Source organism: Ictidomys tridecemlineatus, chromosome 5, assembly GCF_052094955.1.
Source record: "Ictidomys tridecemlineatus isolate mIctTri1 chromosome 5, mIctTri1.hap1, whole genome shotgun sequence".
Lineage (NCBI taxonomy): Eukaryota > Metazoa > Chordata > Mammalia > Rodentia > Sciuridae > Ictidomys > Ictidomys tridecemlineatus.
The window spans coordinates 25493826-25506222 of record NC_135481.1 but is presented as its reverse complement, the minus strand read 5'-3'; the positions used below and the strand labels follow the sequence as shown (position 1 = coordinate 25506222).

General features: G+C 31.8%; 1 protein-coding gene across 3 annotated transcripts in view; it reads right to left on the bottom strand.

Annotated features, from left to right (window-relative positions):
- Positions 1-4758: 4758 nt before the first annotated feature.
- The window catches only part of Znf280d (zinc finger protein 280D), a 113143-nt gene continuing 105504 nt past the window's right edge, over positions 4759-12397 (bottom strand). For all 3 annotated transcript variants that reach the window (XM_078049572.1, XM_078049573.1, XM_078049574.1), the window contains 2 exons: positions 8460-8515; positions 4759-6656 (listed from right to left, as the gene is read on the bottom strand). In XM_078049572.1, the coding sequence (XP_077905698.1) occupies positions 6035-6656; positions 8460-8515 (678 nt within the window). In that variant the 3' untranslated portion in view covers positions 4759-6034. The remainder of the gene's footprint in view (positions 6657-8459; positions 8516-12397) is intronic.

The window sequence follows — 12397 nt, the reverse complement described above, 5'->3', positions numbered from 1 at the left end:
TCCTAAGTCCTTGATCCATTTTGAGTTAAGTTTTGGGCTGGGGTTGTGGCTCAGTAGTAGAGCGCTCACCTCACATGTGCAAGACCTGGGGTTCAATCCTCAGGATCACATACAAAAATAAACAAATTGAAATAAAGGTGTTGTGTCCAACTACAACTAAAAAATAAATACTAAAAAAAGGGGGGCCGAGTTGAGTTTTGTGCATGGTGAGAGCTAAGGGATTTAAACAACAATAAGTGTTGGAGAGGATGTGGGGAAAAAGGTACACTCATACACTGCTGGTGGGACTGCAAATTGGTGCAGCCAATATGGAAAGCAGTATGGAGATTTCTTGGAAAATTGGGAATGGAACCACCATTTGACCCAGCTATCCCTCTCCTCAGTCTATATCCAAAGGACTTAATAACAGCATACTACAGGGACACAGCCACATTAATGTTTATAGCAGCACAATTCACAATAGCTAAACTGTGGAACCAACCTAGATGCCCTTCAAAAGATGAATGGATAAAAAAAAGTGGCATTTATACACAATGGAATATTACTCAGCAATAAAAAGAATAAAATCAAGGCATTTGCAGGTAAATGGATGGAGTTAGAGAAGATAACGCTAAGTGAAGTTAGCCAATCCCAAAAAACCAAATGCCAAATATTTTCTTTGATATAAGGAGGCTGATTCATAGTGGGATAGGGAGAGGGAGCATGGAAGGAATAGACAAACTCTAGATAGGGCAGAGGGGTGGGGGGGAAGGAGGGGGCAGGGGTAATTAATGATAGTGGAATGTGATGATCATTATTATCCAAAGTACATGTACGAAGATACAAATTGGTGTGAGTATACTATGTATACAACCAGAGATATGAAAAATTGGGCTCTATATATGTAATAAGAATTGTAATGTGTTCAGCTGTTATGTACAAATAAAACTAAATAAATAAATAAATAAAAAAGAAATAGCAGGGATAAAAAATCACATTAGGTTTAAAAAAGAAAAAGGGAAATTGACTTAGAAGAATGGAAAAAATTCTAGATGAATAAATTCTCAGCTCTTAAGAGTCTATGCTGAGACAAGCAGCTTTCCAGAAGTATTGTGGTAGGAGAATTTTCACTTTTCATCTTACAAACTTATGTAGTGCTTTCATACTTTCCTCTAAAGATTATTTTAATTTAACAAAACAAGTCTGGATGATTTCTAATTTAAAAGTAAAATATTCTTCAATCTAATAAACTACACACTTAGAAATCTAGTACAGTTAATAAAAAAAGTAGACCAAAATTTATGAACTAACAGTTTCACAATATTATTTATAATAGTGAAAATAAAAGAATGGTTATAAAAGTATAATCTGCCTATACAAAAATATATAGCAGAGATTGGCAAACTTTTGTTTAAAGAACCAGATTGTGACCCTTTAGGCTTGTGGGCTATATAGTCTCTGTCACATATAACTGCACTGTATATAGTCGAACATATAGGGCGCTATGTAAACTAAATACCAAAGGAAATATATAAACAAAATGGCATGGCAGTTCCAATAAAATTTTGTTTATAAAAATAACAGGCCATGAGCTGGGATTGTGGCTCAGTGGTAGAGCGTTTGCCTTGCACATGTGAGGCATTGGGTTCGATCCTCAGCACCACATAAAAATAAATAAACAAATAAATAAAGGCCACCTGTAGGCCATAGTACAGTAATTAAAACATCTGTAAGGCAGTGGTGAAAACCAAGATATTTTAAAACTACACTATAATGTATAGTTCTCAAATTCTCCATAAATGGTACGCTTTACTTTAAAAATATTTAGGGAGGAAAATATCATTTTAAAAAGTGGTTGGAGTGGACAAATATTACAGGCAATATTTCTGTTCTGCTTTTGGAAAAGCCAAATGACTCCAGAGTTACGGGGGATATTTTCCAGAAATCAATGTCCGAGGAAACGTGTATTATCAGCCATCATTTAGGCCATTAATATCTGCAGCTAGATCTTCATTTATAGCTTTCTCCAATAATCTTCATTATAATGACAGTGTATCATCAATAAAGATTAAACTATGCTTAGTATATATACTTAATAATAAAAATAATTTTATAGTATTTTTAACAAGCAATTAAAAATAAGCTTTTATTAACTATAAAAGTAATTTGACTCAGGATACTTCCTTCATTAATCATATTATGGGTTTTGTTACAGATGTGTTTAAGTCCATACAAAATGATGTGTTAAAAAGTATCTTTTAGTCTAAGGCTTTTGGGTTGAAAATGAATATTTTCACAACTTTCAAAAATCTATGTCTATATTGATCTGCAGATGCCGCTGAATAAAAAAATACTAAAAAATAACGGCTTCTTTTTAAAATTTAATTTATTTAATTTCTTAGCAGAATAAAAGTCTTAGTGCTATAATAATCCAGTAAAATTTAAACATTTATAATGGTCTTCTAGTCCCTGTATACATAAGAAGTCCTATTTCATTAAAGTCAATATAAATGAAAAGTCTTGGAGTAATTTTGTTGAAACAAAAATAATGTCAATCATAAAGTCAGATAATGATGTAACAGAAGCCTACAAAACTGTAATGATGTTGGGGCTGTGGCTGTGGCTCAATGGTAGTATACTTGCCTAGTGTGAGTGAGGCACTGGGTTCAATTCTTAGCACTACATATAATAAAGGTCTATCAACAATTAAAAAAAATATAAAAATGTGATGATGTTAAAATTTCAATAATTACTATATAAAGTAAAGTACATGCTTTTCTTTGTTAATAAGAGATTTACTAATCCTCCTGTTGAGGTTAAAGTCTTTGATTTCTATTAATAAAAGGGATGATTAGACCTTTTTATTTAGGATAAGTCTTATTTCATATACAAATAGTCACCTATAGGAATAATATGTGAAAATACATTAGTCATCAATGAGTTGTTTGCAGAAAATGTTTTTTTTTTCTTTTTTAATGGTGAGGATTAGGCAAGTGCTCTATCACTAAGCTCATCCTTAGCCCCCCAAATGAGTTATTTTAAAAGAGAATATTCAAGATAAATGCTAGGAATTATAGGTGTGGTGGGAAAACAATAATTTCAGAATCAGATCAAATTGGGCAAATCTTGGCTTTGTAACCTTAACCAAATAACTTCCCAGGTATTTGGTTTCCTTATCTGTTTACTTAGAGCCAAAACAAAGCAACTCATTATTTGTCAGGTCCTCTTAACAAATGTTTATAAGAGCTCTTTAAAAATTCATGGGGTTGGGCTGGGGATGTGGCTCAAGCGCGCTTGCCTGGCATGCATGCGGCCTGGGTTCGATCCTCAGCACCACATACCAACAAAGATGTTGTATCTGCAGAGAACTAAAAAATAAATATTAAAAATTCTCTCTCTTTCTCTCTCTCCTCTCTCACTCTCTCTTTAAAAAAAAATTCATGGGGTAAAAAACAAAACAAACAAAAAACCTTATAATTTCTTCCCTAAAACATTGGAGAGGCAAAGGAGAAGAAATAATACAAATAAAAAGGTACTCAGATTTTCAATATAAATTAAATGTATAGTTCCATAAAATGAACATAATGTGTCTTAATATCATGAAACTGCACTTATGTTCAATCATAATTCTATTATTAGGTAACAGAGAACTATGAGCCATCTTGGATAATCTTAGGCAAACTCACTAATGTGCCTAATCTCACTGGCCTTCATAACCACATTGAGGGTGTCTAAGTACTCGGAAAGCTGGGTTATGCAAAGCATGGTCCATGGGCCAAATCCAGCAACATCCTGTTTTACAAATAAAGTTTTACTGGAATATAAACAGGCTTATTATTTACATATTATTCATAGGCTGATTTCATGCTACATGGCAGAGTTGTACAACTATCACCACATGACCCACAATTATTTATTATCTGGTCTTGAGGAGAAAAAGTTTGCTAACTCACTGATTACTACTCAAAGATTTAGTTTGTTTATTTGATATGTTAGTTCCTGATTGGGGATTAGACAAAGACATTGTGTAAGAATGTAAACCAATTATGCTACCAAGTTCAATGCTTATTTCAACTTTATTTTTCATTGCCAGACTTTCTCAATAAAAGACAGTCAGATACAGATTCCTTTTCTCAGTTGTAGGTAAAAAGCATTTCACTGACCAGCTACTTTGAATATCACTACTCTAAAGGTATATGGTGGAAGGGGATAGAAATTACCCAAATCTCAAAAGGGATTTTGGTGTTACTTACAGACTTAATTTGGCACAAATTTCTATAGAGTTTTGTGGCATAAAGTGATAGGCTTGGCAACAAATTAAATAAAACTGAGAAAGTGGTCCTTACAAAGACATTTTTCTACTTCCTGCTCCTCTACCGTTTATATTATTCCCCCAATTTTCCCTGCTATAGATTTCTGTTTCAACAAGATAAAATGGGTTTCCCTGTCTTTTCTTGGGAGCAGGAAAGATGAAATATTGGTTCTTCATCAAATATTCAAGAAGATAATACAATTATATATTTTGCCTATTTAGTCTGAGCATATTTAAAAATGTACAACATTAAATTGTATTTCTCTTAAGTAAAAGGATTTATAAAGCAACTATTCTCTGTAAATATTGGCAATATTATCCCTTGTATTTTAATTTCTGATTTAAAATAAATCATGCCAGGTGAAGACTACAGAATGGAATTCTAATAACAAATTTCTTTGAATGAGTATACAATTTCTAACAGCACCAAAAGTAATGTGAATCAAGCATTGATCTGAAAAGTAAAATGATTTAGGGACAGATTTTTATTGCAAATATTTACTCAAAAACTACAATACAACAGAATTTTAATAGCCGCTTAAAACATTTAGCATTCAGTGAAACAAAATTTAAGAATTCAAAGCACATTTTAAGAAGTAAAAATGTAGCATTTAAATAAAGTTTATTAGTACTTAAAGCAAACTATTATTCTTCATATTATTCTATATCTATTATATTCTAGATGATAAAAAACTGAAAAATCAATTTAGCAGCCTACTTATGGGTAAATTAGGCTACTTTCCCCAAACCAATCTTCTATATCACTCTTTTAGGTCCCGTTTGAAGTTTCTATTTTACAATTAAGAAAAAGTCACTTAAACATGACTGAATACATGTCAGGACATGTTTTCAGTTTACTGCTTTACATTATCTACATTATACCATACTTTGGTTTGGCTTCCAGACCATTTTTATGGGTCTATTTCTAAGGAAGATATTAAAACAATATTAAAAGGATAGTAGCTACAGGAGTTTCAACAATGAATTTCTACTTTATACAACTAGTACATCAAGGGATTTTTGCACAGCTTACTGACCAAAAGCACAAATATAAATTTATATTTTATAATTCCACTTTCACTGAAAGTTTAATTAAAGGTAAGCTTACAGCCTGGCAGGCTAACACTTGTTATGGAGGTACACAGATTCAAAAATTCTGTTTACATGCTTCTGACAGACTGGAATGTTATACTGAATTCAAAATTAAGTTTGTGTTCATCCAAATTCTCATTAGATCAATTTAGCACTCTAAGCATGCTCCATTTGCCAGCATTATACTTAAAGCCTTTATTAACAATGCCAATCAGCCATTATTTAAAATCTATTACTCTGAAAAGTACATGATTTCCAAATCTCTTTCTTTAAAAGTAACTTAAAAGGTTATACAGATAATAAGGATTTTAAGCTAAGGACTGAAAGTTTGAAAATTTTTAATATAACTAATATTCTCATAAATCCATTCATATCTACAACCAAGTCCTATTTCTTCAAAAACATTTTGATCTCACACTTAGCTTTCATTAAAATCCTGTTCGTGTTTTTAAAAACTTGGAAATCCATACCATGCATGCTGTGAACTGATTTGTTTAATAACTTAGATTGAACATACATGTGAAGCGTATGAATGACCTCCCTCACATTTTCCTATTTCTGAACTCTACCACAGTACTACTGAGCTCACCTGATTGCACTGTTCCAAATGCTCTTTCTGTTGGTGTGCTACAACTTAATGACTAAATTATTTCAACTTTGTTCTTTTTCATCTGCCAAGTCTACTGTTGTCTCTCTTGTGCTTGGACTCTCTTCTCCAGGAATGTCATTTGTTTGATCAGACACTACTTCATCAGTGTTGGCAGAAGAATCACCATTTTTCTGAAGAATTTCTGTACTTTCATACTCAAGTACCTCTGATGGTGTCAAAGGTTCCAAAAGAACACTGCCTTGCTCACTAACATCAGAACTAACAGATTCTGATTCATCTCTTTTTCTCAAAAACTGATCAATGCTAACATCACCTGATGGTAACCACAAATCCTTAATATTCTTCGAAGAAAACCTAGCTTCACTTGAGTTGTGATCTTTAATCTGATCACTTGAAATTATGTTTTCTGAACTTTGGCCCATTTTCAATTCCATTTCCTGACAAATGTGCTGTCTTTGTTTTTCTTTTTCCATTTTATCTGCATCAATATTTGAATCATAACTGAAGATTTTCTTTGAGCCAGTTTCCTTGTCTGCAAGACAGTTATTATTTTCTTTATCTGAAACTGTTGTGTTTTCTTCACTTTTTGTTGCTAATGAATCTTCAAATAAATTTGTATCACATCCATTTTTTTCTTCTGGTGAAGAAGCTTTATCTTGCTTACTGAAAAAAAGAAAGTCATTTATTATCTTTTTCTTCATAAAACAATGTATTTGAGCACCATCAAAATAAAGACATTTGCTAAGAGAAAAAAAATCAAGGCATCTTTGCTAACTGAAAAGGAAAACTATATGCAGATCCCCTGTCTTTGATGGGAGGTTACAATTTAGGAGGAGGCCATTTTCTTAAGCAAGACTGAGAGAAATTTTGGAGACATATTAAAAAGACACTCAGGTGATTTTAGTCTCAGCTTTCATTATTTCATCTGTTTAAGACCCTGGCTTGTTTTTAGTTAAAATTTAAGTGTTGTTATTAATTTGTCAGAGCACTTAACATGAGGATTATATTTGAAAAAAAATATCTTTTTCTGTACTGGTTTTGGTATTCTCTTATGCTTAAAATGTCTTTTCCTATGCAAAATCAGATATGCATTGACAAACATGTCCCTAATTTTTCACTAGCTCGATTAAAAAAAAAAATGCCTGAAAAAACATATACATATATACAACATAGGCCTATCTTTGTGTGTACAGATTTAAACTACCTGGAAAAAGTCTGTTTTTCCCAATGAATTATGCCAATATCCTAGCAACATTCTCAAATAGTCATTTATCATTTATTGAATTAATATATCCATAAAGTTATTTTTCTAAAATTTATGCTGTTCCATTGATCTGGTTTTAGACTATTTGGGGGCCAATACTACCCAGTCTTAACAACAGATTAACAATGTACTTTATTAGGTAGAGCAAATCACCTATATTCTGTTACTATTCATAAATTTCATAGTTTAAAAACATAAAGGACATTTATTTGCACAACAATGATCATTAAAATTGTGCTTAAAATAGTAAACACACAAATTAGTATCTAACATGGAAAAATAATAAAATACATTATGGTATTTGTTCAGTATGTTTTATAATCACTGATCTATCAGAAAGATTCTGTTTGTTTTATTTTTTTACATTAAACCACCTTATTAATTTCAATCATTATTAGTTCATTTTCTTAGATTTTACTGGTCAATTACATCACATGCACCACCTACCTACTCCAGAACTCAAGGAAAATTGATAGATGAAGATAAGGCTAGATAACTTTACTACTCAAGTCCAATATATACTTTCATAAGGCCTTATTCAGTGATTTACTTTTTTGGGGTCAAGAAATTAATTAATCTCAACAGACTAACAATTAATCCATTGTAAAACACAGAATAAATAAAGAAAAGGGAAAAATACTTAATTTAGAACACTGAATAAGGTTCTAATTAGAATGCTTAAAAGGATTATGAAACATGTTGTGTTTCATATCGAGATCTACCTAAGCACTGAAATTTTAAAAACCTCAAGCTCTGAATTTTCAAATTTTTAGCTTTATAGCTTTTTGAAAACATTTTAAGATTTCTTATTTGCAATAACTGTCCAGTGTTATAACCTGTAGGATCTTATAACTGTTTTCATTTAATAACTAAAATTTATTAACATTTAGTTACTTAGTAATTTAAGTATTATTAAGTACTTTTAAAAAGATTTTACAACTTATTAAATGTACTGTACATGTTAATAAGATTTAAAAACCAAGAATCTGGAATATTTTTGTTGAAATAAAAATTTCAACAAAGTCATTATTGAAACCAATAATATATACAAAAGGCTATTGAGCCCTTTGTCAGTTAAGTATGAAATAATGTGGTTTACATGTTATTTTGTATGCTTACATGGGAGGTTACAATTTAGGAGGAGGCCATTTTCTTAATTTAATGCTTAAATTAAAAGAGATTCAGTTTTTCCTTATATTTACCTTTCAGAATTTGATGATTCTGTTTTTTTTCCAGCCACATTAGGTCTTGCAATTTCCTGAAATGATTCACAATACTTTACTTTTACATTCATGGCTAAACTTAAAGAAAAGTATTTTTATAAGACTAAACATTCTGGATAAAAGGAACTTAAGTATCCCACAAAGAAATTCTGAATACAACAAAGAAATAGGAAAACAATTTTTTAATCTCAACTAGACTAATTCTCATAATAGAAATTAGAATACTTATTATTATTAGAAAAAGTGTTAGAATAATTCTCATAACAAAACGAGAATTTGTAAAAATATCAACCCATAAGGATTTCAGTGAATCAAAAATTTCTGGATCAAATTCAAGAAGCAGTTATCCAGTGATATCAATACCTATTGTCTCTTTCAAATATCAGCTATAATTACAGTGGAACAAAAAACTAGTAAAATAAAACTGTATTTTAATAACAAGATGCATCCACAGAGGGTGGGAGGAGGAAAAGAAATAACTGACAGTATTTGTTGCTAATAACAAAAGTAAAAAATTAATACTTTGGAAAAATTCACACCCACCACTGATGGTTAATTACTTCACTAATAATGGTTAGTTAATATCACTAATATTAATGAATGTGATTTCTTGATATTCTATAACATAACATGTCAGCATTTGGGATATCCAAATAATTCAATGAACCAATATTTTTCAAATGACCAATCCATAATGTTACAAAATTACACATGGTTAAAAAGAATCCATTCAAAGTGTAAAACAGACCAAGAGATTTTGATGTACAAAGTATAAAGAAATTCAATGATGCAGAGTCAGACTGTACACTGCAACAAACAAAAAAATTTCACTTGTCTAGTGCTGGTGTAGTATTCAAAGGAAAATAATCACAATTATCTGAAAAGATTTAAAGTACTGGGTGAAGCTGGATATTTTTCAGACATTTCCACCAAAACAACATATCACATTATACCAAATTCAGAAATATAAGAATCTAGTTTTCTTCTACTAAGACAGACATTAAAAAGATATTCATGAATGAGTATAAAACAATACCATTTTTCTAAATTTCTTTTGTTTGGGAGAAATAGTTATTTTTCAGAAATAAAAATGTTATTTGTTAACATACACTGGGTTTATTGCTATTACATTAAATCAATCAATAACCATTTTTAAAATTTCTAAAATGGTAAATACAGATTATTTTTTATAGTACAAATGGGTATATGTAAAAAGTACCTTCGGAAGTTCTGCAGTACACACCTATATGGCTATGCAAGGCATCCCTGTCTCCATCTAAACACAACATTTTCAATGGACTTTTGAGCCTCACTCTTTAATCATATGTGGACAGTAATCAACACACTACAAGACATCTGCTAACATGAGAAAGACCAAAATAAACAATAAAGGAACAAAGAAAGAGGTCTGAATACATGAGAGACATTGCTGGGGACAAAAGGAAAAAAATGTATCTATATACTTATTATTATCAGAGAGGTATGTTATTGTACCAATTAAATAATAAGAAAACCTCCAAAAACAGAACAAACTGAGAATAAATTACTAAAGAGCTCTTCAAAATTATAAATATTGCAATGAAAAGAGATAAGCAAGCAAGAAAAGAAAACACCATAGACTGAAAGGAGTTGATGCAGGTGATCCAATGCAGTAAAACTGACACAGAGTTCATGAGTGAGCAAGCACATGACAGTAACAAAGAAATAACAAAAGGAAACTTTCTAAAAACAGAAGTCTTCAAATGCAGGTTTGTCAAATATATCTACCATAATGAATGAAAAAAGGGCAATGAGCAAACATCACAAAATTTCTAAACACTGGTATAAATATAATCATTGCGGTTTCTAAAAAGAGCAAAGTAACCTAAACACCAAGAGAAAGAACAAAAATTGCTATAAGACTTATCAAAAATACTGGGTGAAAGACAGTGGAATACCACTTTAAAACTGCATAGAAAAATAGTTATCTATCCACATTAGTCAAAATACCACTTAAGTAAATATATTTTTAGAAGTGCAAAGACTGTAAAAGAAGATGCTCTGCTTATGGGAAAGCTGGTAGAACACACAATCCAACAAACAATAAGGAAACCAAGAAAAGAAGAATTTATGCTTTAGGAAACAGAACATCCAACACCAGAGAGTGGCAAAGGAAAACGCATCAGGCTTAAAGAGCAATTAGTTTAAACTGGAGCAAGGATTGGAGACAGAACTCCAGACCTCTTCAAAATTTCTGTGTAAAAACTTTGAAAAAAATATTTTCAAATATTAGAAAAACTGTAATTGTAAAAAAGCATTATATGAACAGAAAATTTTTAAAATGAGCAAAAAAAGTTTTTTTTTATAAAAAAAATAGTTGGACACAATGTTTTTATTTATTTTTATGTGGTGCTGAGGATGGAGCATAGCACCCCGCATGTGCTAGGCAAGCGCTCTATCACTGAGCCACAACCCCAGTCCTGCAAAAAAGAATATTTAAAAAATCATTTATTTATTCTAATTAAGTATATATGATAGCAGAATGCACTTTAATTCACTGTGCACAAATGGAGTACTTTTCATTTCTCTGGTTGTACACGATGTAGCGCTGTACCATATGTGCAGCCACACATGTACCTAGGGTAATGATGTCCGCCTAATTCCACCATCTTTCCTGCCACCATGTCCCCTCTCACCCCAACCCCCCTTTGTCCAATCACATTTCCTCCATTTCCCCAAGCCCTCCTGCCCATTATAGATCAGCATCCACTTATCAGAGAGAACATTCAGCCTGTGTTTTGGGGGGATTGGCTTACTACACTTAGCATGATGTTCTCCAACTCCACCCATTTACCTGCAAATGCCATGATTAATTTAATCTCTTTGAACGTCGAGTAATATTCCATTGTGTATATATACCACAATTTCTTTACCCACTCATTTACTGAAGGGCATCTATGTTGGTTCCACAGTTTAGGTATTGTGAGTTGAACTGCTATAAACATTGATGTAGCTGCATCACTATAGTATGCTGATTCTAACACCTTTGGGTATAGACCAGGAGTTGGACAGCTGGTCAAATGGTGGTTCCATTCCAAGTTTTCTGAGGAATCCTATACTGCTTTCCATAGTGGTTGTACCAATTTGCAGTCCCACCAGCAATGTATGAGTATACCTTTTTCCCTACATCCTAGCCAACACTTATTACTGACTGTATTCTTGATAATTGCCACTCTGACTGGAAGTGAGATAAAATTTGAGAGTGGTTTTGATTTGCATTTCTCTAATTAAAACATATGTTGAACATTTTTCATGTATTTGTTGATCGATTATATACCTTCTTTTCAGAAGAGTCTGTTCTATTCCTTAGCCCATTTATTGAATTGTTGTTATTATTATTATTATTATTAGTGTTTTTGAGTTCTCTATATGTCTTGGAAATTAGTGCTCTAACTAATGTGCATGTAGTAAACATGTTCTCCCACTCTGTGGGCTCTCTCTTCATGTTATTATTTCCTTTGCTGAAAAGAAGCTTCTTAGTTTGAATCTATCCCATTTATTAATTCTTGATTTCATTTCTTGTGCTTTAGGAGTCAAGTTAAGGAAGTCAGGACCTAATTGTACATGATGAAGATTTGGGCCTAGGTTTCCTTCTATTAGGCACATTGTCTCTGGTCTAATTCCTAGGTCCTTGATTCACTTTTGACTTTTGGAGATGGTGAGAGAGAGTGGTTTAATTTCATTTAACTGCGTATCGATTTCCAGTTTCCCAAGCACCATTTGTTGAAGAGGCTATCTTTTTGCCAATGTGTTTTCAACACCTTTGTCTAGTATGAGATAAATGTATTTATGTGGTTTGTCTCTGTGTCTTTTATTCTGTACCATTAGTCTATCTACTTTGATGCCAATACCATGCTATTTTTGTTACAATATCTCTG